Here is a 25094-nt window from a genome sequence, read left to right on the forward strand (position 1 = left end):
TACATTGTATTGTGACCCACATATTAGCAATGGGGTATACATGTAGTAGCATCATATACCGTAGCTCAACCTACCTGCATCTTTACACCTCAAAATGCGATACGACCAATATGGTCTCAACAACTACAAATTCTTCACAGATGAGAATCTGTCAAATTCGGAAATAGTTCGACCCGTACCCCTCTATAGCAAAGGCTCTAAAGCCTAACCGTAACCCTATCCATAAAACTACCCTAACCACTGAAAGGTGGTACGGGTCGAACTCATGCCTCAAATTAAGCTTGACATCAGACATATCCGATATTGGGCTATAAAATGAGTAGACCACATGATCTGATCATCATGATCATGATCATGTATTTAAAATACATCAGGCTGCTTACCCTGGCAGGCCAATGTGGATAGCCTTTCATTTTCGCAAATATTTTGTCACCTGGTTTGTAAACTGGAGCAGTCATTGTCAAAAAAATACAATTTTACCAAAATACTATGTCGCTTTAAGTCTTTTTAGACTGGTACTTGAAAATGCACATTTCACATGCTGATGAGATGCAAGACAATAAATTGTCATAATCATTTTCTCCACTTAACAAACATGTTCATAAGTCTGCTCTTTGGCTCAGATTAATATTGTCACTCTATCTTTAAACCGATGTCCATCTTTTAACAAAATATTAGTTCACTGGACGCCAGTTCGTAGATTTTGAACACAATTTTGTCACTCGCTCTTCTCTTCTTGTGCCGCCATATTCGACAACTGATACTCAACGCCTGCAACTGCAAAAGCGTGCATCATGTATCGCTGCGTAGCAAATTATTTGGAAACCAGTGTAATCATTTTTCTTTTGCAATTTTGTCTGGTTTATATAGAAAACACGTTGGCGGGAAATTTTGTTACGTTATTTCAGTTTTTAATGTTTCAGATTGATGTTAAGAAATTAGTGTTTCAAACAAATTAGTTATCGATGTATGCCAAACGACAGACACCAATAAAGAATGTCGTATGCTTTTCATTTCCCCCGCAGTTGAAAATGATGGGGGGGAATGGGGGTTGGTGGGTGTTGTGGAGGTTATAAAAATAGACTCGTCTTTGTATCGAAAGCTTAACCAAGTGCTAATAAATGTGAACAAGTTTATAACAGTCACATTGTAAATGATGTAAGAGACATTCATCATTAACTGAAGATGTGTAAATTACAGTTTTAGAATGTTGTATTAAGTCCCAAGTAAAATGTAAATTGACACCATGTTTCTTGAGCCTAATCCAATCATGTAATTTTTTCATCAATATGCCTTCCAATTAGTCTGAACGGACGTAAAAAGAAAGTGTTTTTCTTTTTATGTCCGAAAATTGTTACATTACCCGATGTATATTTATATATGACATAATATGTATATATAGCTGGTGTTCAAAACTTGTGGCACCATGTGAAGAGTTTAGGTGCAAAACGCGATATATCAATTTTTCATTTTCAGTAAAAGTGATTTTTTTAACTGGCGTATATCGCGTTTTGATTTAAAAAAACGGGATTTACCGAATACAATTTCATAAGGACCAATCATGTTTTGCAGAAAATCAGCAGGCCTACGATTAGCCTTTACTGACATATAATAATGGCTTTACTAGTAACTAAAAACTAGAAAGAAAATGGTTTATATCGCGTTTTGCGCCTTAACTCTTCATTTGTCAACCATTTCTCAACCGAAATAGTGCAACAAATGGACACACAAACCAAAAATGTATAACCTACCATACTAAATCCCGATTGAAGTACTTGTGTCATAATTAACAAAATAAATCTTCCAACAACAACCTTCAAACTTTCATTGCCATTTTAAATTTGCTAAATAGACTGAAGCAACTCATCGTGTACATTAAGAAAAGTACTGAATTGAATGTGCGCCCTGCACTACCTTCCAATGAGTTGGTGTGCTTGAAATAATGCAGGGTGTGTCTAGATTGGATGAGTGAACCTTTCAGAGGTCTGTTCATGCTCCACTGGAATATATATACATTAAAAAAGGGAAATATTTTTTGCAGGTGGGTCTTCGACCCCACCCAAATCCACCTCTATACTGGTGCCTCGTTAGCTTGACTGTCCTCTAAACCTTTTTTGCCAGATTAAAATAAAATTCATTGAAATGAGGCTCTACCATAATCTAGATTCCCTGATTAATCAGGGTGCTCTAATGGTGTCATTAAATGAAACAAAGTTTAACTTGGATGGTGTTGCATCCACTCGCTCCTTCCTCCACCAATTAAAACAACAACATTTTACTAGGAGATATATTAAAAGAATTCCTCACCAATCTTGGCTAATTTATGATAAATACTGGTAAGACATCTGATTAAAGCACTGTTAAATTCATCATCTATGATAAATACTGGTAAGACATCTGATTAGAGCACTGTTAAATTCATCATCTAACTTTACCTTCCTCCTAGAACTTTAGATTATTGTTGAATGACCCCTTCAAGTGCCACAAACATATTTATTTTCTACTTTCACTTTCAGTTTCAAACATGGCTTCTGAAGGTAGCCGTGTCATCCAGGATATTATCCGATGTACTGATTTTGCAGCTAGGAAACACAAAGGTCAAAGGAGAAAAGATTCCGAGTCTACACCCTACATAAACCACCCTATTGGTTTGTAATACATCTTATCTATATCACTCTAGCTATTGGTTTGTAACACCCTACATAACCACCCTATTGGTTTGTAACACATCCTGTCTATATCACTCTATTGATTTGTAACACTCTACATAAACCACCCTATTGGTTTGTAACACCCTACATAAACCACCCTATTGATTTGTAACACCCTACATAAACCACCCTATTGGTTTGTAACACCCTACATAAACCACCCTATTGGTTTGTAATACATCTTGTCTATATCACTCTAGCTATTGGTTTGTAACACCCTACATAAACCACCCTATTGGTTTGTAACACCCTACATAAACCACCCTATTGATTTGTAACACCCTACATAAACCACCCTATTGGTTTGTAACACCGTACATAAACCACCCTATTGGTTTGTAATACATCTTGTCTATATCACTCTATTGATTTGTAACACCCTACATAAACCACCCTATTGGTTTGTAACACCCTACATAAACCACCCTATTGATTTGTAACACCCTACATAAACCACCCTATTGATTTGTAACACCGTACATAAACCACCCTATTGGTTTGTAACACCCTACATAAACCACCCTATTGGTTTATAATACATCTTATCTATATCACTATTGATTTGTAACACCCTACATAAACCACCCTATTGGTTTGTAACACCCTACATAAACCACCCTATTGATTTGTAACACCCTACATAAACCACTCTATTGATTTGTAACACCCTACATAAACCACCCTATTGGTTTGTAATACATCTTATCTATATCACTCTATTGATTGATTTGTAACACCCTACATAAACCACCCTATTGATTTTTAACACCCTACATAAACCACCCTATTGATTTGTAACACCCTACATAAACCACCCTATTGATTTGTAACACCCTACATAAACCACCCTATTGGTTTGTAATACATCTTATCTATATCACCCTATTGATTTGTAACACCCTACATAAACCACCCTATTGGTTTGTAACACCCTACATAAACCACCCTATTGGTTTGTAACACCCTACATAAACCACCCTATTGATTTGTAACACCCTACATAAACCACCCTATTGATTTGTAACACATCTTGTCTATATCACTCTATTGATTTGTAACACCCTCTATTGGTTTGTAACGCTACATAAACTACCCTATTGGTTTGTAGTGCTCTACATAAACTATCCTATTACTTTGTAATGCTACATAAACCACCCTATTTGTTTGTAATACATCTTGTCTATATCACTCTATTGATTTGTAACACCCTACATAAACCACCCTATTTGTTTGTAATACATCTTGTCTATATCACTATTGATTTATAACACCCTACATAAACCACCCTATTGGTTTGTAACACCCTACATAAACCACCCTATTGATTTGTAACACCGTACATAAACCACCCTATTGGTTTGTAATACATCTTGTCTATACCACCCTATTGATTTGTAACACCCTACATAAACCACCCTATTGATTTGTAACACTACATAAACCACCCTATTGATTTGTAACACCCTACATAAACCACCCTATTGGTTTGTAACACCCTACATAAACCACCCTATTGGTTTGTAACACCCTACATAAACCACCCTATTGGTTTGTAACACCCTACATAAACCACCCTATTGATTTGTAATGCCCTACATAAACCACCCTATTGGTTTGTAACACCCTACATAAACCACCCTATTGATTTGAAACACCCTACATAAACCACCCTATTGATTTGTAATACATCTTGTCTATATGACTCTATTGATTTGTAACACCCTACATAAACCACCCTTTTGATTTGTAACACTACATAAACCACCCTGTTGATTTGTAACACCCTACATAAACCACCCTATTGGTTTGTAACACCCTATATAACCACCCTATTGGTTTGTAACACCCTACATAAACCACCCTATTGGTTTGTAACACCCTACATAAACCACCCTATTGGTTTGTAACACCCTACATAAACCACCCTATTGGTTTGTAACACCCTACATAAAAACTCCTATTGATTTGTAATACATCTTGTCTATATCACTCTATTGATTTGTAACACCCTACATAAACCACCCTATTGATTTGTAATACATCTTATCTATATCACTCTATTGATTTGTAACACCCTACATAAACCATCCTATTGATTTGTAATACATCTTGTCTATATCACTCTATTGATTTGTAACACCCTACATAAACCACCCTATTGGTTTGTAATACATCTTATCTATATCACTGTAGCTATTAATTTGTAACACCCTACATAAACCACCCTATTGGTTTGTAACACATCTTGTCTATATCACTCTATTGATTTGTAACACCCTATATAAACCACCCTATTGATTTGTAACACTACATAAACCACCCTATTGGTTTGTAACACCCTACATAAACCACCCTATTGGTTTGTAACACCCTACATAAACCACCCTATTGGTTTGTAACACCCTACATAAACCACCCTATTGATTTGTAACACCCTACATAAACCACCCTATTGGTTTGTAATACATCTTGTCTATATCACTCTATTGATTTGTAACACTCTACATAAACCACCCTATTGGTTTGTAACACCCTACATAAACCACCCTATTGGTTTGTAACACCCTACATAAACCACTCTATTGGTTTGTAGTGCTACATAAACTACCCTATTGGTTTGTAATGCTCTACATAAACTATCCTATTAGTTTGTAATGCTACATAAACCACCCTATTAGTTTGTAATGCTCTACATAAACTACCCTATTAGTTTGTAACACTACATAAACCACCCTATTAGTTTGTAATGCTCTACATAAACTACCCTATTAGTTTGTAACACTACATAAACCACCCTATTAGTTTGTAACTGTCGGCACACATCTCCCAATTTTGCCGCCTCACCCTGTTTGATAATTTCCTATGAAAGACAAACATTGCTAGAGTTTTAAAAACACTTCCAATGTCATCTCGTCATTCTACAGTGGTGGGACGTACAGCCCAATGGCTACAGTCCACCTCCACATCCCAGTCCTCGTCTCTCCAACTGAGGTATAGGTTATACATATTCTCAGACCTTGCTTTTTAAGGTGCACGGGTGTGATTGCGCTCGAACAGCGCACGTAATTTCAATCTGATGAGTGAAAAGCAGCGCATGTAAAACAGATGGGTATATTTATTTGTATATTTACTTCCACTGGTTACAAAAATCAAAAGTTTTCATTGCTCATTTAGCTGATAGGAAGATCCTTTTATTAAAACAATACTAACTATAAACATGGCAGTGCTTCCATGCAGTCGTTAAACTGGTATTTCTCTTTGTTGAACAAATCGGGAAATACTGGTTTAATAAACAATTTTGTAGACATACCAGTCAAAATCCAATAGGAGCTAGACTGCCTATTTTATTTATTTTAGAGAGTGATTTTTCACTCGCCTTAGCATATTGAGGTGTGCGATTTTCCACTCGCCTTGTGCATATTGAGGTGTGCGATTTTCCACTCGCCTTAGCATATTGAGGTGTGCGATTTTCCACCCGCCTATAATTTAAAAAAACCAAGGTCTGTATTCTGCTTTCAGTACTGTTTATGTTGGGAATTGGTTGGAATTTCATCATCGATATAATTGGTTATTTATTTTCAGGTGTTGCTTTCATTTTAACAGAGGAAGCCGGGATTTCCGACGTTGCAGTGATTCAAGTGAGAGATTCGACATTTTTGTCTTGTTAACCTCATACTGGAGTGGGAGGTAGCCCAGTGGTGAAGTGTTCACTTGATGCGTGGTCAGTGTGGGATCAATCCCCATCGGTGGTGAAGCATTCACTTGATGTGTGGTCGGTGTGGGATTGATCCCCATCGGTGGTGAATCGTTCACTTGATGCGTGGTCGGTGTGGGATCAATCCCCATCGGTGGTGAAGCGTTCACTTGATGCGTGGTCGGTGTGGGATCAATCCCCATCGGTGGGCCTATTGAGCTATTTCTTGCTCCAGCCAGTGCACCACGACTGGTACATCAAAGGCCGTGGTATGTCCTATCCTGTCTGTGGGATGGTGCATATAAAAGATCCCTTGCTGCTAATCGAAAAGAGTAGCCCATTAAGTGGTGACAGCGTGTTTCCTATCTCAATATCTGTGTGGTCCTTAACGATATGTCTGATGCCATATAACTGTAACTAAAATGTGTTGAGTGCGTCGTTAAATAAAACATTTCTTTCTTTTGTTAACCTTATGTCAGGGTGGGAGGTAGCCCAGTGGTAAAGCATGGCTTGATGCGTGGTCGATCTAGGATCAATCCCTATCAGTGGACCCACTAGCCTATTTCTCTTTCTTTTGTTAACCTTATGTCAGGGTGGGAGGTAGCCCAGTGGTAAAGCATCGCTTGATGCGCGGTCGATCTAGGATCAATCCCTATCAGTGGACCCATTGGGCTATTTCTCTTTCCAGCCAATGCACCATAAAGACCATGGTATGTGCTATCCTGTCTGTGGGATGGTGCATATAAAAGATCCCTTGCTACTAATGGGAAATTATAGCGGGTTTCCTCTCTTTAGACTATTTGTCACTTGCCTTGACATGTGATTACAGTTTCCTCTCTTTAGACTATTTGTCACTTGCCTTGACATGTGATTACAGTTTTCTCTCTTTAGACTATTTGTCACTTGCCTTGACATGTGATTACAGTTTTGACATGTATCACTTGTGTGTTCACTGTGCGAGACTCAAAGTCTTCAGTCAGTGGAGATGAAAAGAATACAATGTCGTGTGTTAAATGCATTGTGTAGTCTAGTGTGGAGATGAAAAGAGTACAATGTCGTGTGTTAAATGCATTGTGTAGTCTAGTGTGGAGATGAAAAGAGTACAATGTCGTGTGTTAAATGCATTGTGTAGTCTAGTGTGGAGATGAAAAGAGTACAATGTCGTGTGTTAAATGCATTGTGTAGTCTAGTGTGGAGATGAAAAGAGTACAATGTCGTGTTAAATGCATTGTGTAGTCTAGTGTGGAGATGAAAAGAGTACAATGTTGTGTGTTAAATGCATTGTGTAGTCTAGTGTGGAGATGAAATGAGTACAATGTCGTGTTAAATGCATTGTGTAGTCTAGTGTGGAGATGAAAAGAGTACAATGTCGTGTGTTAAATGCATTGTGTAGTCTAGTGTGGAGATGAAAAGAGTACAATGTCGTGTGTTAAATGCATTGTGTAGTCTAGTGTGGAGATGAAAAGAGTACAATGTCGTGTGTTAAATGCATTGTGTAGTCTAGTGTGGAGATGAAAAGAGTATAATGTCGTATTAAATGCATTGTGTAGTCTAGTGTGGAGATGAAAAGAATACAATGTCATGTGTTAAATACATTGTGTAGTCTAGTGTGGAGATGAAAAAGAGTACAATGTCGTGTGTTAAATGCATTGTGTAGTCTAGTGTGGAGATGAAAAGAGTACAATGTCGTGTTAAATGCATTGTGTAGTCTAGTGTGGAGATGAAAAGAGTACAATGTCGTGTGTTAAATGCATTGTGTAGTCTAGTGTGGAGATGAAAAGAGTACAATGTCGTGTGTTAAATGCATTGTGTAGTCTAGTGTGGAGATGAAAAGAGTACAATGTCGTGTGTTAAATGCATTGTGTAGTCTAGTGTGGAGATGAAAAGAGTACAATGTCGTGTGTTAAATGCATTGTGTAGTCTAGTGTGGAGATGAAAAGAGTACAATGAGTACGTGTGTTAAATGCATTGTGTAGTCTAGTGTGGAGATGAAAAGAGTACAATGTCATGTTAAATGCATTGTGTTGTAGTCTAGTGTGGAGATGAAAGAGTACAAGTACAATGTGTAGTCTAGTGTGGAGATGAAAAGAGTACAATGTCGTGTTAAATGCATTGTGTAGTCTAGTGTGGAGATGAAAAGAGTAAAATGTGTGTGTTAAATGCATTGTGTAGTCTAGTGTGGAGATGAAAAGAGTACAATGTCGTGTGTTAAATGCATTGTGTAGTCTAGTGTGGAGATGAAAAGAGTACAATGTCGTGTGTTAAATGCATTGTGTAGTCTAGTGTGGAGATGAAAAGAGTACAATGTCGTGTGTTAAATGCATTGTGTAGTCTAGTGTGGAGATGAAAAGAGTACAATGTTGTGTTAAATGCATTGTGTAGTCTAGTGTGTAGATGAAAAGAGTATAATGTCGTATTAAATGCATTGTGTAGTGTGGAGATGAAAAGAATCAATGTCGTGTTAAATGCATTGTGTAGTCTAGTGTGGAGATGAAAAGAATACAATGTCATGTGTTAAATGCATTGTGTAGTCTAGTGTGGAGATGAAAAGAATACAATGTCATGTGTTAAATGCATTGTGTAGTCTAGTGTGGAGATGAAAAGAGTACAATGTCGTGTGTTAAATGCATTGTGTAGTCTAGTGTGGAGATGAAAAGAGTACAATGTCGTGTGTTAAATGCATTGTGTAGTCTAGTGTGGAGATGAAAAGAGTACAATGTCATGTGTTAAATGCATTGTGTAGTCTAGTGTGGAGATGAAAAGAGTACAATGTCGTGTTAAATGCATTGTGTAGTCTAGTGTGGAGATGAAAAGAGTACAATGTCGTGTGTTAAATGCATTGTGTAGTCTAGTGTGGAGATGAAAAGAGTACAATGTCGTGTGTTAAATGCATTGTGTAGTCTAGTGTGGAGATGAAAAGAGTACAATGTCGTGTGTTAAATGCATTGTGTAGTCTAGTGTGGAGATGAAAAGAGTACAATGTTGTGTTAAATGCATTGTGTAGTCTAGTGTGTAGATGAAAAGAGTATAATGTATTAAATGCATTGTGTAGTCTAGTGTGGAGATGAAAAGAATACAATGTCATGTTAAATGCATTGTGTAGTCTAGTGTGGAGATGAAAAGAGTACAATGTCGTGTGTTAAATGCATTGTGTAGTCTAGTGTGAAGATGAAAAGAATACAATGTCATGTGTTAAATGCATTGTGTAGTCTAGTGTGGAGATGAAAAAGAGTACAATGTCGTGTGTTAAATGCATTGTGTAGTCTAGTGTGGAGATGAAAAGAGTACAATGTCGTGTTAAATGCATTGTGTAGTCTAGTGTGGAGATGAAAAGAGTACAATGTTGTGTTAAATGCATTGTGTAGTCTAGTGTGTAGATGAAAAGAGTACAATGTCATGTGTTAAATGCATTGTGTAGTCTAGTGTGGAGATGAAAAGAGTACAATGTCGTGTGTTAAATGCATTGTGTAGTCTAGTGTGTAGATGAAAAGAGTATAATGTCGTATTAAATGCATTGTGTAGTCTAGTGTGGAGATGAAAAGAATACAATGTCATGTGTTAAATGCATTGTGTAGTCTAGTGTGGAGATGAAAAAGAGTACAATGTCGTGTGTTAAATGCATTGTGTAGTCTAGTGTGGAGATGAAAAGAGTACAATGTCGTGTTAAATGCATTGTGTAGTCTAGTGTGGAGATGAAAAGAGTACAATGTCGTGTTAAATGCATTGTGTAGTCTAGTGTGGAGATGAAAAGAGTACAATGTCGTGTGTTAAATGCATTGTGTAGTCTAGTGTGGAGATGAAAAGAGTACAATGTCGTGTTAAATGCATTGTGTAGTCTAGTGTGGAGATGAAAAGAGTACAATGTCGTGTGTTAAATGCATTGTGTAGTCTAGTGTGGAGATGAAAAGAGTACAATGTTGTGTGTTAAATGCATTGTGTAGTCTAGTGTGGAGATGAAAAGAGTACAATGTCGTGTGTTAAATGCATTGTGTAGTCTAGTGTGGAGATGAAAAGAGTACAATGTCGTGTTAAATGCATTGTGTAGTCTAGTGTGGAGATGAAAAGAGTACAATGTCGTGTGTTAAATGCATTGTGTAGTCTAGTGTGGAGATGAAAAGAATACAATGTCATGTGTTAAATGCATTGTGTAGTCTAGTGTGGAGATGAAAAGAATACAATGTCATGTGTTAAATGCATTGTGTAGTCTAGTGTGGAGATGAAAAGAGTACAATGTCATGTGTTAAATGCATTGTGTAGTCTAGTGTGGAGATGAAAAGAATACAATGTCATGTGTTAAATGCATTGTGTAGTCTAGTGTGGAGACGTTTTACAAGTTAGATGTGCTATTTTGCCTAAACTCAGTGGTAGCTTGAATATTTTTGATGCTATGGGGGGAAAAAAGAAGAAAAATGAAATAAGAAAGAAATTCCGTGAGAAACGTCCTCCCGGGCAGGAGTTCAGGAGACTTATCAAATACTGGGAGTCTTCGACAGAATCTGCAAGTTTGACAGATCTTCTCCCGTTGTGTGAATTTATATGATATCAGTATCTCCAAAATTTATATACCCCCGGTATATGTTAGGAGAGTAATATAATCCCTCCCCTCAATTTGTTTTATGTTGAAGTTACATAATCTTTCTTTAACATCTGGTTTTTTCATTCTCAGCATGCTAAGTCCTGTCTCATTTTTTTTCCTCATTTGATTTCACTTTCTCTTGCTCCATTTTTCGCTATTCTCCTAACTCTTGTTGTCTTCAGGGGTGCAGAAAGTGCTCGCCTGGTCAGCAAATGTGAGTAAAAATTTTGACGGATAAGTTAAAAAATGCAACTACCATTCCGACAGGTGATCTGTCTTTTTCTGACTGACTAATTTAATTTGTTACATACATATTTTGTTTGTACATTGAATCCGTGGTGTGTTCTGAATAGATTGTTCTGTTAAACACTTTCGGGATGTCAGTTGAATTTTGTAAATCTATATAAAAGAAATGTGAAAAACGTAGTATTTACCAGAGTATTTCAAGATTTGTCAGTCAAGGTTTGGGTCTTGTTTTCTTTTGCTACGTGATATTGATCACTTACCAAGCGTCCTTAATATTTTTGTCATTATTTGGTTCTGGTTTGGCGGACTAATGAAATATTTTTCATTTCTATACTCCTGACTTATTCCCAGAATTCTAACCAGTCATAATCCAAAATTGAATGGTTGATGTAAATCGGATTTAGCCCAGTGGTAGAGCGCTCTCCTATTACCTGATTGGGTTTATCATCATCACCAACCAGTGTGCCACGACTCACCAGTGCGCCACGACTCCCCAATCAGTGTGCCATGACTCACCAACCAGTGCACCACGACTGGTACCGTATATCTTCGCCTGTAAGTCGATCTCGGCTATAAGTCGAGTCCCTAATTTCAAGCCCTGAAAACGTATTTTTTTTATTGACCCGTTTATAAGTCGACCCATGAAAAACAACTTATAAATATTGAAGTATTTCTTATTTTCAGCACATGAGAACAATAATGTACAATATTTGAACAAAAAAAAATTATTTTACAAACTTCGGTTTTCACGTTTTGTAGGCTACATCGCAATATAATCAGACTATTCCAATCAAACTATCATTATTACATAGCATCAAAACGAAATATTCCCTTAGTAGAGAGTGAAAGCTGTTTGACTGTTACTGTATCGTACTGTACTGATGGTTTTTTGCACAGACAACAACTTTATTTATAAACACTGACAACAGATCACTACGATAAAACTGAAAGTATCACGTTTTGCCGCCATATTAATACACGTAAGGAGGATAACTCTGGAAAGTACACTGGTATTTGTACCAAATGATGTGTGTCCCTATTGCTCTAGTGAACTGCAGAGATCAGTCTATTTTAAGGGAAAGCTCAGTAATACTAGTATTCATGAAATTAATCACCGACAAAACATTGTTTGAATAACCATTAATGCCAGTGACCAGATTTCAAAATAAACTCAAGCAACAGGTAGTTAGTATTGTTTACATTTTTGCTATTAGTGATGACTGTTAATTTAACTAAGTGGACTTGTCTTGGCATGTGAGTGAGATCGCACGCCTTTTCGCATTTACCAAAACAGTTCTAATGCCCCCCCAAAAAGGTTATAAAAAATAAATGTGTCAAATTAACATATTTGAGTATATAAATACATGGCATACTTCAACAATAAAACTTGTAAAATAATCCCCAAAACAGTAATATTTTTTGGTGAATATTTTTTACCCTCTTATAAGTCGACCCCCCAAGTTATAAAATAATTTTTGGGTGAAAAAAATTCGACTTATAGGTGAAGATATACGGTATATCAAAGCAGGGCAACCCAACTTTCTGGAATTTTCCGAAAAATCCAGAATTTTTAACCCCTACCTGAAATTCAGGAATTAATGCCAAATATCTGGAATTTTTTCCAAATTCGCTATTATTTTATTTTTGGGAAGTAACCATTTCTGAATATATTTTAAATTATCTATATTTTTGAATCCCAAGTTTATTAAACCGAGTTTATTATTCTGCATTCTTCATTTTAACCTGAACTCGGTGTTATCTTCAATTTTGTACTATTACTAAGTCATTTGTCTATTGGCTGTATTTGTCAACAGCCGACCAATGAATTTGTTTTTGACAATCGAGTAAACCTACAATGCTGTTTGGTTGCAGGCCGCTTTACTTCATGATACAGTTGAGGATACCCACACGACCATTGAAGAAATTGGTCGAGAATTTGGTGACGAAGTTAAAGGTATTACTGTAATTTTAATTCCACCCTCCCTCCCTTCCACCCTCCCTCTCTCTCTCTTTCTCCATCTCTCTATCTCTTTCCCCTCTCTCTCTCTCCCCCTCTCGCTCCCCCCTCCCTCTCTCTCTCTCTCTCTCTCTCTCTCTCTCTCTCTTTCCCTCTTCTGTCTAAAATGTGCTGAGGTCTTATTAAACAAACAATCATTTCCTTTCCTGCTCTCTTCAGGTCTTGTATCTGAAGTAACCGATGACAAAAGTCTTCCGAAACTGGAGCGTAAACAACAGCAAATCCTGCACGCTCCACATGCCAGTCACAAGGCCAAACTCGTGAAACTCGCAGACAAGTTGTACAACCTAAGAGACCTCAAGCGTGGGGCACCTGTAGGGTGGTCGGAATCACGAGTTCACGAGTACTTCGAGTGGTCGGCTAAAGTTATAGATGGACTCCGAGGAACAAACAAACACATGGAAGACGCCCTTGATGGATTGCTTAAAGAGAAAAATGTCGTATGACAATCTGTTTTTGCAATATTTCCAGTAATACTTATAGGATATTAAACAAGCTTCCATTTTGTATAATGTTTATGTCCCGAGTGAAATAATTTTCAGTTGTCATGGGTTTTAGCGAGTGACAATGAAAATTATTTCACGAGGGACATAAACATGATTCGAAATAGTAGCGAGTTTAATATCCTATTTATTACCCATAATCGATCTTAATTTATATCACTCACCTCGTTTAGTTGGCATTCCTGTAATGTAGTGCACCAAGTTTTCTCCATATTTCTAGTAATATTTACAATTGTTTTGTTTTCCTTCAGACTGAATGAATTTTAAGAGACATGAATTAATATATAAAATAATCTTGATGAACTGCTGAAAGAAAAAAATGTGATATGAGAATCTGTGTTAAACTTTATATTTCCAGGGACGGACGTATCCCAGTGGTAAAATATTCACTTGATGCGCTATCAGTCTAGAATTGATCCCCATCGATTGGCTCATTAGGATATATCCAGGGACGGACGTAACACAGTGGTAAAATATTCACTTGATGCGCTATCAGTCTAGAATCGATCCCCATCGATTGGCTCATTAGGATATATCCAGGGAGGGACGTAGACCAGTGGTAAAATATTCACTTGATGCGCTATCAGTCTAGAATTGATCCCCATCGATTGGCTCATTAGGATATATCCAGGGAGGGACGACAGTGGTAAAATATTCACTTGATGCGCTATCAGTCTAGAATCGATCCCCATCGATTGGCTCATTAGGATATATCCAGGGAGGGACGTAGACCAGTGGTAAAATATTCACTTGATGCGCTATCAGTCTAGAATTGATCCCCATCGATTGGCTCATTAGGATATATCCAGGGAGGGACGTAACACAGTGGTAAAATATTCACTTGATGCGCTATCAGTCTAGAATCGATCCCCATCGATTGGCTCATTAGGATATATCCAGGGAGGGACGACAGTGGTAAAATATTCACTTGATGCGCTATCAGTCTAGAATCGATCCCCATCGATTGGCTCATTAGGATATATCCAGGGAGGGACGACAGTGGTAAAATATTCACTTGATGCGCTATCAGTCTAGAATTGATCCCCATCGATTGGCTCATTAGGATATATCCAGGGAGGGACGTAACACAGTGGTAAAATATTCACTTGATGCGCTATCAGTCTAGAATCGATCCCCATCGATTGGCTCATTAGGATATATCCAGGGAGGGACGTAGACCAGTGGTAAAATATTCACTTGATGCGCTATCAGTCTAGAATTGATCCCCATCGATTGGCTCATTAGGATATATCCAGGGAGGGACGACAGTGGTAAAATATTCACTTGATGCGCTATCAGTCTAGAATCGATCCCCATCGATTGGCTCATTAGGATATATCCAGGGAGGGACGTAGACCAGTGGTAAAATATTCACTTGATGCGCTATCAGTCTAGAATTGATCCCCATCGATTGGCTCATTAGGATATATCCAGGGAGGGACGTAACACAGTGGTAAAATATTCACTTGATGCGCTATCAGTCTAGAATCGATCCCCATCGATTGGCTCATTAGGATATATCCAGGGAGGGACGACAGTGGTAAAATATTCACTTGATGCGCTATCAGTCTAGAATCGATCCCCATCGATTGGCTCATTAGGATATATCCAGGGAGGGACGACAGTGGTAAAATATTCACTTGATGCGCTATCAGTCTAGAATTGATCCCCATCGATTGGCTCATTAGGATATATCCAGGGAGGGACGACAGTGGTAAAATATTCACTTGATGCGCTATCAGTCTAGAATTGATCCCCATCGATTGGCTCATTAGGATATATCCAGGGAGGGACGTAACCCAGTGGTAAAATATTCACTTGATGCGCTATCAGTCTAGAATTGATCCCCATCGATTGGCTCATTAGGATATATCCAGGGAGGGACGACAGTGGTAAAATATTCACTTGATGCGCTATCAGTCTAGAATTGATCCCCATCGATTGGCTCATTAGGATATATCCAGGGAGGGACGACAGTGGTAAAATATTCACTTGATGCGCTATCAGTCTAGAATCGATCCCCATCGATTGGCTCATTAGGATATATCCAGGGAGGGACGACAGTGGTAAAATATTCACTTGATGCGCTATCAGTCTAGAATTGATCCCCATCGATTGGCTCATTAGGATATATCCAGGGAGGGACGACAGTGGTAAAATATTCACTTGATGCGCTATCAGTCTAGAATTGATCCCCATCGATTGGCTCATTAGGATATATCCAGGGAGGGACGTAACACAGTGGTAAAATATTCACTTGATGCGCTATCAGTCTAGAATTGATCCCCATCGATTGGCTCATTAGGATATATCCAGGGAGGGACGTAACACAGTGGTAAAATATTCACTTGATGCGCTATCAGTCTAGAATCGATCCCCATCGATTGGCTCATTAGGATATATCCAGGGAGGGACGACAGTGGTAAAATATTCACTTGATGCGCTATCAGTCTAGAATTGATCCCCATCGATTGGCTCATTAGGATATATCCAGGGAGGGACGACAGTGGTAAAATATTCACTTGATGCGCTATCAGTCTAGAATTGATCCCCATCGATTGGCTCATTAGGATATATCCAGGGAGGGACGTAACACAGTGGTAAAATATTCACTTGATGCGCTATCAGTCTAGAATTGATCCCCATCGATTGGCTCATTAGGATATATCCAGGGAGGGACGTAACACAGTGGTAAAATATTCACTTGATGCGCTATCAGTCTAGAATTGATCCCCATCGATTGGCTCATTAGGATATATCCAGGGAGGGACGTAACACAGTGGTAAAATATTCACTTGATGCGCTATCAGTCTAGAATCGATCCCCATCGATTGGCTCATTAGGATATATCCAGGGAGGGACGACAGTGGTAAAATATTCACTTGATGCGCTATCAGTCTAGAATCGATCCCCATCGATTGGCTCATTAGGATATATCCAGGGAGGGACGACAGTGGTAAAATATTCACTTGATGCGCTATCAGTCTAGAATTGATCCCCATCGATTGGCTCATTAGGATATATCCAGGGAGGGACGACAGTGGTAAAATATTCACTTGATGCGCTATCAGTCTAGAATTGATCCCCATCGATTGGCTCATTAGGATATATCCAGGGAGGGACGTAACACAGTGGTAAAATATTCACTTGATGCGCTATCAGTCTAGAATTGATCCCCATCGATTGGCTCATTAGGATATATCCAGGGAGGGACGTAGACCAGTGGTAAAATATTCACTTGATGCGCTATCAGTCTAGAATTGATCCCCATCGATTGGCTCATTAGGATATATCCAGGGAGGGACGACAGTGGTAAAATATTCACTTGATGCGCTATCAGTCTAGAATCGATCCCCATCGATTGGCTCATTAGGATATATCCAGGGAGGGACGACAGTGGTAAAATATTCACTTGATGCGCTATCAGTCTAGAATTGATCCCCATCGATTGGCTCATTAGGATATATCCAGGGAGGGACGACAGTGGTAAAATATTCACTTGATGCGCTATCAGTCTAGAATCGATCCCCATCGATTGGCTCATTAGGATATATCCAGGGAGGGACGTAACACAGTGGTAAAATATTCACTTGATGCGCTATCAGTCTAGAATTGATCCCCATCGATTGGCTCATTAGGATATATCCAGGGAGGGACGTAGACCAGTGGTAAAATATTCACTTGATGCGCTATCAGTCTAGAATTGATCCCCATCGATTGGCTCATTAGGATATATCCAGGGAGGGACGACAGTGGTAAAATATTCACTTGATGCGCTATCAGTCTAGAATCGATCCCCATCGATTGGCTCATTAGGATATATCCAGGGAGGGACGACAGTGGTAAAATATTCACTTGATGCGCTATCAGTCTAGAATTGATCCCCATCGATTGGCTCATTAGGATATATCCAGGGAGGGACGACAGTGGTAAAATATTCACTTGATGCGCTATCAGTCTAGAATCGATCCCCATCGATTGGCTCATTAGGATATATCCAGGGAGGGACGTAACACAGTGGTAAAATATTCACTTGATGCGCTATCAGTCTAGAATCGATCCCCATCGATTGGCTCATTAGGATATATCCAGGGAGGGACGACAGTGGTAAAATATTCACTTGATGCGCTATCAGTCTAGAATCGATCCCCATCGATTGGCTCATTAGGATATATCCAGGGAGGGACGACAGTGGTAAAATATTCACTTGATGCGCTATCAGTCTAGAATTGATCCCCATCGATTGGCTCATTAGGATATATCCAGGGAGGGACGACAGTGGTAAAATATTCACTTGATGCGCTATCAGTCTAGAATCGATCCCCATCGATTGGCTCATTAGGATATATCCAGGGAGGGACGTAACACAGTGGTAAAATATTCACTTGATGCGCTATCAGTCTAGAATCGATCCCCATCGATTGGCTCATTAGGATATATCCAGGGAGGGACGACAGTGGTAAAATATTCACTTGATGCGCTATCAGTCTAGAATCGATCCCCATCGATTGGCTCATTAGGATATATCCAGGGAGGGACGTAACACAGTGGTAAAATATTCACTTGATGCGCTATCAGTCTAGAATTGATCCCCATCGATTGGCTCATTAGGATATATCCAGGGAGGGACGACAGTGGTAAAATATTCACTTGATGCGCTATCAGTCTAGAATTGATCCCCATCGATTGGCTCATTAGGATATATCCAGGGAGGGACGACAGTGGTAAAATATTCACTTGATGCGCTATCAGTCTAGAATTGATCCCCATCGATTGGCTCATTAGGATATTTCCAGGACGTAAACCAGTGGTAAAATATTCACTTGATGCGCTATCAGTCTAGAATTGATCCCCATCGATTGGCTCATTAGGATATATCCAGGGAGGGACGTAGACCAGTGGTAAAATATTCACTTGATGCGCTATCAGTCTAGAATTGATCCCCATCGATTGGCTCATTAGGATATATCCAGGGAGGGACGACAGTGGTAAAATATTCACTTGATGCGCTATCAGTCTAGAATTGATCCCCATCGATTGGCTCATTAGGATATATCCAGGGAGGGACGACAGTGGTAAAATATTCACTTGATGCGCTATCAGTCTAGAATTGATCCCCATCGATTGGCTCATTAGGATATATCCAGGGAGGGACGACAGTGGTAAAATATTCACTTGATGCGCTATCAGTCTAGAATCGATCCCCATCGATTGGCTCATTAGGATATATCCAGGGAGGGACGTAACACAGTGGTAAAATATTCACTTGATGCGCTATCAGTCTAGAATTGATCCCCATCGATTGGCTCATTAGGATATATCCAGGGAGGGACGACAGTGGTAAAATATTCACTTGATGCGCTATCAGTCTAGAATTGATCCCCATCGATTGGCTCATTAGGATATATCCAGGGAGGGACGACAGTGGTAAAATATTCACTTGATGCGCTATCAGTCTAGAATTGATCCCCATCGATTGGCTCATTAGGATATTTCCAGGACGTAAACCAGTGGTAAAATATTCACTTGATGCGCTATCAGTCTAGAATTGATCCCCATCGATTGGCTCATTAGGATATATCCAGGGAGGGACGTAGACCAGTGGTAAAATATTCACTTGATGCGCTATCAGTCTAGAATTGATCCCCATCGATTGGCTCATTAGGATATATCCAGGGAGGGACGACAGTGGTAAAATATTCACTTGATGCGCTATCAGTCTAGAATTGATCCCCATCGATTGGCTCATTAGGATATATCCAGGGAGGGACGACAGTGGTAAAATATTCACTTGATGCGCTATCAGTCTAGAATTGATCCCCATCGATTGGCTCATTAGGATATATCCAGGGAGGGACGACAGTGGTAAAATATTCACTTGATGCGCTATCAGTCTAGAATTGATCCCCATCGATTGGCTCATTAGGATATTTCCAGGACGTAAACCAGTGGTAAAATATTCACTTGATGCGCTATCAGTCTAGAATTGATCCCCATCGATTGGCTCATTAGGATATTTCCAGGACGTAAACCAGTGGTAAAATATTCACTTGATGCGCTATCAGTCTAGAATTGATCCCCATCGATTGGCTCATTAGGATATTTCCAGGACGTAAACCAGTGGTAAAATATTCACTTGATGCGCTATCAGTCTAGAATTGATCCCCATCGATTGGCTCATTAGGATATTTCCAGGACGTAAACCAGTGGTAAAATATTCACTTGATGCGCTATCAGTCTAGAATTGATCCCCATCGATTGGCTCATTAGGATATTTCCAGGACGTAAACCAGTGGTAAAATATTCACTTGATGCGCTATCAGTCTAGAATTGATCCCCATCGATTGGCTCATTAGGATATTTCCAGGACGTAGACCAGTGGTAAAATATTCACTTGATGCGCTATCAGTCTAGAATTGATCCCCATCGATTGGCTCATTAGGATATATCCAGGGAGGGACGACAGTGGTAAAATATTCACTTGATGCGCTATCAGTCTAGAATTGATCCCCATCGATTGGCTCATTAGGATATATCCAGGGAGGGACGACAGTGGTAAAATATTCACTTGATGCGCTATCAGTCTAGAATCGATCCCCATCGATTGGCTCATTAGGATATATCCAGGGAGGGACGACAGTGGTAAAATATTCACTTGATGCGCTATCAGTCTAGAATCGATCCCCATCGATTGGCTCATTAGGATATATCCAGGGAGGGACGACAGTGGTAAAATATTCACTTGATGCGCTATCAGTCTAGAATTGATCCCCATCGATTGGCTCATTAGGATATATCCAGGGAGGGACGACAGTGGTAAAATATTCACTTGATGCGCTATCAGTCTAGAATTGATCCCCATCGATTGGCTCATTAGGATATATCCAGGGAGGGACGTAGACCAGTGGTAAAATATTCACTTGATGCGCTATCAGTCTAGAATTGATCCCCATCGATTGGCTCATTAGGATATATCCAGGGAGGGACGACAGTGGTAAAATATTCACTTGATGCGCTATCAGTCTAGAATTGATCCCCATCGATTGGCTCATTAGGATATATCCAGGGAGGGACGACAGTGGTAAAATATTCACTTGATGCGCTATCAGTCTAGAATTGATCCCCATCGATTGGCTCATTAGGATATATCCAGGGAGGGACGTAGACCAGTGGTAAAATATTCACTTGATGCGCTATCAGTCTAGAATCGATCCCCATTGATTGGCTCACTGGGATATTTCTCATTCAAGCAGCTCAGTGCCAGGCCATCAGAGTGAATGTTTAAAAGACCTAAATTAATATGGAGGCAGCTCTTGATCAACTGCTTAAAGAGAAAAATCTGATGAGAATATTTATATTTCCAGTAATGTTTACAACTGTTTTGTTTTTCATCCAACTAAGTGAATTTTAAAAGACATAAATTAATATGACGAATGCTCTTGATAAATTTCTAAACAAGAAAAATGTGATATAGCAATATGTGTTTATAATATACTGAACCCCCCAAAATATGAATATAACTTTTAGCTGTAGCATTTCAGTTTTTTTTTTTTTTCGATGTATATAAAAAAAGAGATGTAGATATTACCAGTCAGAGAAATCACTGCACTTTTGTATGATAGAACATTTTCAGCTTTTAAAAAAAATACCAAATCACATGCCTGCGAACTATTTCCTCATCCCCTTTAAGATCGAGTTATCGAAGTTTGACTGTATTGAGCTAGCTCAGGGTTAAAATTAACTATGCACTGAACAATTGGCCCATATTTATACAGAGATGCCAACATGTCGAAACGGTTTTCAGGAATCTTAAAAGCCATTTTCAGGAATATGATAGTATTTTCAGGAATCTTTACATTCTTTATCACTACATGTGAACTAAATCCTGAGATGACAACTGAACATTTTTTTAAAGTATAGTACCTTTATTTACAGTGAAATAAACATGTTTCTGGCATGACTGCTGGTTATGGCGGCTTTACTTCTTCAATGACTGATATGTTGCTGACTTGGCCTTCTTCAGCAAATCATCAGTAAAACTTAATTCGTGGCAAAGAACATCTGCAGCAAGCATGCTGAACTTCTGTACTAGCAAAGCTGACAACTGCTCATCAGACAAGTTTGGTCGGAACTCAGTTCTGTTTTTTCTAACTGTGCTAAAAATTCTCTCACTGTCAGCATTACTATGTGGAATAACCAAAATTTGTTTCATAACATTTGTCAGTAAACCGTATTTAGGATTACCATCAGCACTTGTCAGATGTCCTATGTTATTCCAAATGGTATCAATTCTCTCTAAACTGTCAGTGACATTATTGTGAGTAACCTCAGTGGAGAATGTGTCCACTTGGTAGTGTAAAAACTCCATTTCTAAATCATCCATTTTTCTGCCACCAAGTAAACTGGGGAACTTGTTGACAAAATACTCAACTGAGGAAAACTGCTCAGTTTTCCTGAGACTAACATCAGCAACTTCAGCACACAGCAGAAGCTCACTGTCAAGTGGACATTTGCTGACTATGTAAGTACATGCTGCCGAATAAAATCTTCTGACAGACTCGAAGAATATATCAATCTCTCCTTTGCTAACTGCATCTGCTTCTTCCAACGTGCGCAAATATTGTCTAGCCTCTCGTCCAATAAACACTTCTGAATTGTCTCTTTGGTTTCTCTTGTCATTATGCTCTAAATGAAGTACATCCTTGCAGGAAGCAACAGCATTTGGTGTCACAAACCTAACATAAATGTCAGTCAGTAATGACAACAGTTCTCTTCTTAAAATGTGGATACATGGTTCATTCCTTTGAAGCAAGATATTAATCTTGTCAAAAATGGGGATGGCATCATTCATAAAAAAACAGTAGAGTTTTGTCAGAGGGTCACTGAAAAAGATGTGTAACCTTTCCAGCCTTGATATATTACTCAATCTAAATTGTGATTCACTTTTGGATTTGCCAGACAGACTGCTGAGCTTGCTACTACTAGAACTATCTTTAGACTGTACTGACACACTGCTTTGCTTGCCACTACTAGAACTACCTTTAGACTGGACCGACCCACTGCTTTGCTTGCCACTACTAGAACTATCTTCAGACTGTACTGACACACTGCTTTGCTTGGCACTGCTAGAACTACCTTTAGACTGTACTGAGACACTGCTTTGCTTGCCACTACTAGAACTATCTTTAGACTGGACTGACACACTATTGTTTTTGCCAGATGACACACTGCTTTGCTTGCATTTTGAACTGTCATTAGACTGACTAATTCCACACTTCTGCTTTGCAACAGAACTCCTAGAACATGGAACATTACTGCGTGTGGCACTGCCACTCATTTTAGAACTCCTTTTCAGGTGTTTCTCAAATTGCCTTTTCACAAATTTTTCAAGTGCACTCCACTGCTCAAGTAAACGTCCAACACACTTTCCCAAGGAAAGCCACCTAGTAGTAGCATGCTTCAAGATTTTGTGGGCTGGAGTGTCACACAAGGACTGACATTCTTTCAGATCTTGCAAACGTTTGGCACTCTTGTCCAAATAGTAGAATATATCAATAAGAAAGTCGTCAACAGACACAGGCAATTCTTTAGATGCCTTTTCAGCAGCCAAATGTACCAGGTGACAGGGACATCCTTGTAAAAATACATGTGGTTGCTTTTCACGAATGAAAGCAATAACACCTTTGTGTCTGCCGGTCATGACACTTGCATTATCTGACCCAAAAGCTACACAGTTTGCCCACGGAATACTTCTTTTAGAAAGTTCATTGTCAACCAAATGAAAAATGTTTTCACCTGTACACCCATCAGTGCAAGATGGTACTGATAACAAAACCGTCACAACATGGCCAAGACTATCGTCAAAGTATCTAATAACAATAGGATACAACTGAGAATCTGCATCATTGCTTCCATCAGTAGCTAGGGAGTATGGTCCACTTATCATTTGTGTAACAATTCTTGATGTCGAATCACTAGCCAGGGTTTGAATAATGTTTGCAGTTTTCGTTCTGGCACAACCGTATTTACTAGCAATGGCTGAATCTGGAAACATTTTTCTGAATAACGGTCCAACGTGATCGGTACAGGTCAGTGGAACATTGTGTTCAATAAGAAAACTAGCAAAATAACATTCTGCTCGAATCACCGGAAAGTCGGATGACTGCTTAAAAAATGGTATCACCGTTTTGTTTGACGATTTGATTTTTGCAAATTCGACATGTTTTTTTGAATTTACGTGACGTCGGCAATCATCTCGACCACCATGGGACACATTAAAGTCTGTGTTACAAATCTCGCAGAAAATATGATATTCATTCACTTTGGACTGTTTCAAAACAGGAAACAGTTCAGTGTACTCGTGTTTATACTTCTGTAAAACACGAGGCTTTTTTGAACAAGACGCCATTTTTCCACCGGTGTAACTGTTTACTAAACCCCCCGTGTAAAGATCCATTTTCTGCCGGTGTATGTGTAAAATGTTCCCACAAAAGTTTCAATACCAATTTCGGGGTTTTTTTCCGGAATTTTTTTGTCTCGATTCGTAATGCGTAATTTCAACCTAAAATTCGGGATAATTCCGCAAAATCCGGAATGGTTGGCATCTCTGTTTATATAGAATTATTACCCATATTTATATAGAATTATTACCCATATGGGATCAAATATACTGGGTAATATTTTTTCGATCTCTGCACAGTGTGCAGATTGCTTCTACAACCACTGATTGGCTGGCTTTAAAAAGACAAGATTTGATTGGCAATTACATACTGCCGGGACTACTTTTTGTTCATTCATGATTCCATTCATCGGTCAAACTATTACTACGAACTTCAAATATTTTTTTATGATACGAACATTTACGGAATTAAAATTCAAAATATATGTACAAATGTTTAAAAATGTTTTTATTTTATTATTTTGACTGGGGTTTTTTGGAACTATTCTTTGGTAGATACTGTTGGGTGTGCACCGGTAATGGTGCGTATGAATATATTGTTATGGCTGGTAGAGCTTGTTAGTTGTTACAGCAGCGAGAATGTAAATATACTTTTAAAATCGTTAAAGATTGACAATGGGTAATAAAGAGAATAACCAACTCACTACGAGGAATTACGGATTATCTGTCCCTCATGAATTAATGCTGTAAAACATTAATTCACTCGGGACAGATAATCCGCTATTCCTCGTAGCTCGTTAGTTATTCTCTAAACACAACAGGGCTATTAGAATTGTTATAACATCCACTAGCCATAGTATCACTGCTTTCAAACATTTATTAGCCATGTTTAAAAATTCACTAGCCGAACTTTACTTTAAAGGAGGGGACAATTAAGGCATTTGGCCT

At 38.8% G+C, this 25094-nt stretch overlaps 3 protein-coding genes across 5 annotated transcripts in view; 1 reads left to right on the forward strand and 2 right to left on the reverse strand.

Annotated features, from left to right (window-relative positions):
• LOC121373790 (hepatoma-derived growth factor-related protein 2-like) overlaps positions 1 to 739 on the reverse strand; it is a 52038-nt gene extending 51299 nt beyond the window's left edge. For both annotated transcript variants that reach the window (XM_041500552.1, XM_041500551.1), the window contains exon 1: positions 384 to 739. In XM_041500552.1, the coding sequence (XP_041356486.1) occupies positions 384 to 458 (75 nt within the window). In that variant the 5' untranslated portion in view covers positions 459 to 739. The remainder of the gene's footprint in view (positions 1 to 383) is intronic.
• A 105-nt stretch (positions 740 to 844) lies between these two features.
• LOC121373792 (guanosine-3',5'-bis(diphosphate) 3'-pyrophosphohydrolase MESH1-like) lies at positions 845 to 21707 on the forward strand. Of its 2 annotated transcripts, XM_041500556.1 has the most exons (5): positions 845 to 893; positions 2517 to 2648; positions 6294 to 6349; positions 13100 to 13181; positions 13404 to 21707. In XM_041500556.1, the coding sequence occupies exons 2-5, from the start codon at positions 2525 to 2527 to the stop codon at positions 13688 to 13690; spliced, it is 549 nt and encodes a 182-aa protein (XP_041356490.1). In that variant the 5' UTR covers positions 845 to 893; positions 2517 to 2524; the 3' UTR covers positions 13691 to 21707. The 2 variants fall into 2 exon arrangements, with proteins under 2 accessions (XP_041356490.1, XP_041356489.1); XM_041500555.1 differs by lacking the exon at positions 845 to 893 and having other exon boundaries at positions 2435 to 2648.
• LOC121373791 lies at positions 21521 to 24474 on the reverse strand. The gene has a single exon (XM_041500554.1). The coding sequence runs from the start codon at positions 24201 to 24203 to the stop codon at positions 21726 to 21728; it is 2478 nt and encodes an 825-aa protein (XP_041356488.1). The 5' UTR covers positions 24204 to 24474; the 3' UTR covers positions 21521 to 21725.
• Positions 24475 to 25094: the final 620 nt, after the last annotated feature.

This window comes from Gigantopelta aegis, chromosome 5 (genome assembly GCF_016097555.1).
Source record: "Gigantopelta aegis isolate Gae_Host chromosome 5, Gae_host_genome, whole genome shotgun sequence".
In the NCBI taxonomy this organism is placed as follows: domain Eukaryota; kingdom Metazoa; phylum Mollusca; class Gastropoda; order Neomphalida; family Peltospiridae; genus Gigantopelta; species Gigantopelta aegis.

Coding starts and splice junctions, on each gene's coding strand:
- LOC121373792 (XM_041500556.1), top strand. CDS start 2,525: ATGGCTTCTGAAGGTAGCCGTGTCATCCAGGATATTATCCGATGTACT. Junction 2,649..6,293: donor CTACATAAACCACCCTATTG/GTTTGTAATACA, acceptor ATTTATTTTCAG/GTGTTGCTTTCATTTTAACA. Junction 13,182..13,403: donor ATTTGGTGACGAAGTTAAAG/GTATTACTGTAA, acceptor TGCTCTCTTCAG/GTCTTGTATCTGAAGTAACC.
- LOC121373791 (XM_041500554.1), bottom strand. CDS start 24,203: ATGGATCTTTACACGGGGGGTTTAGTAAACAGTTACACCGGTGGAAAA.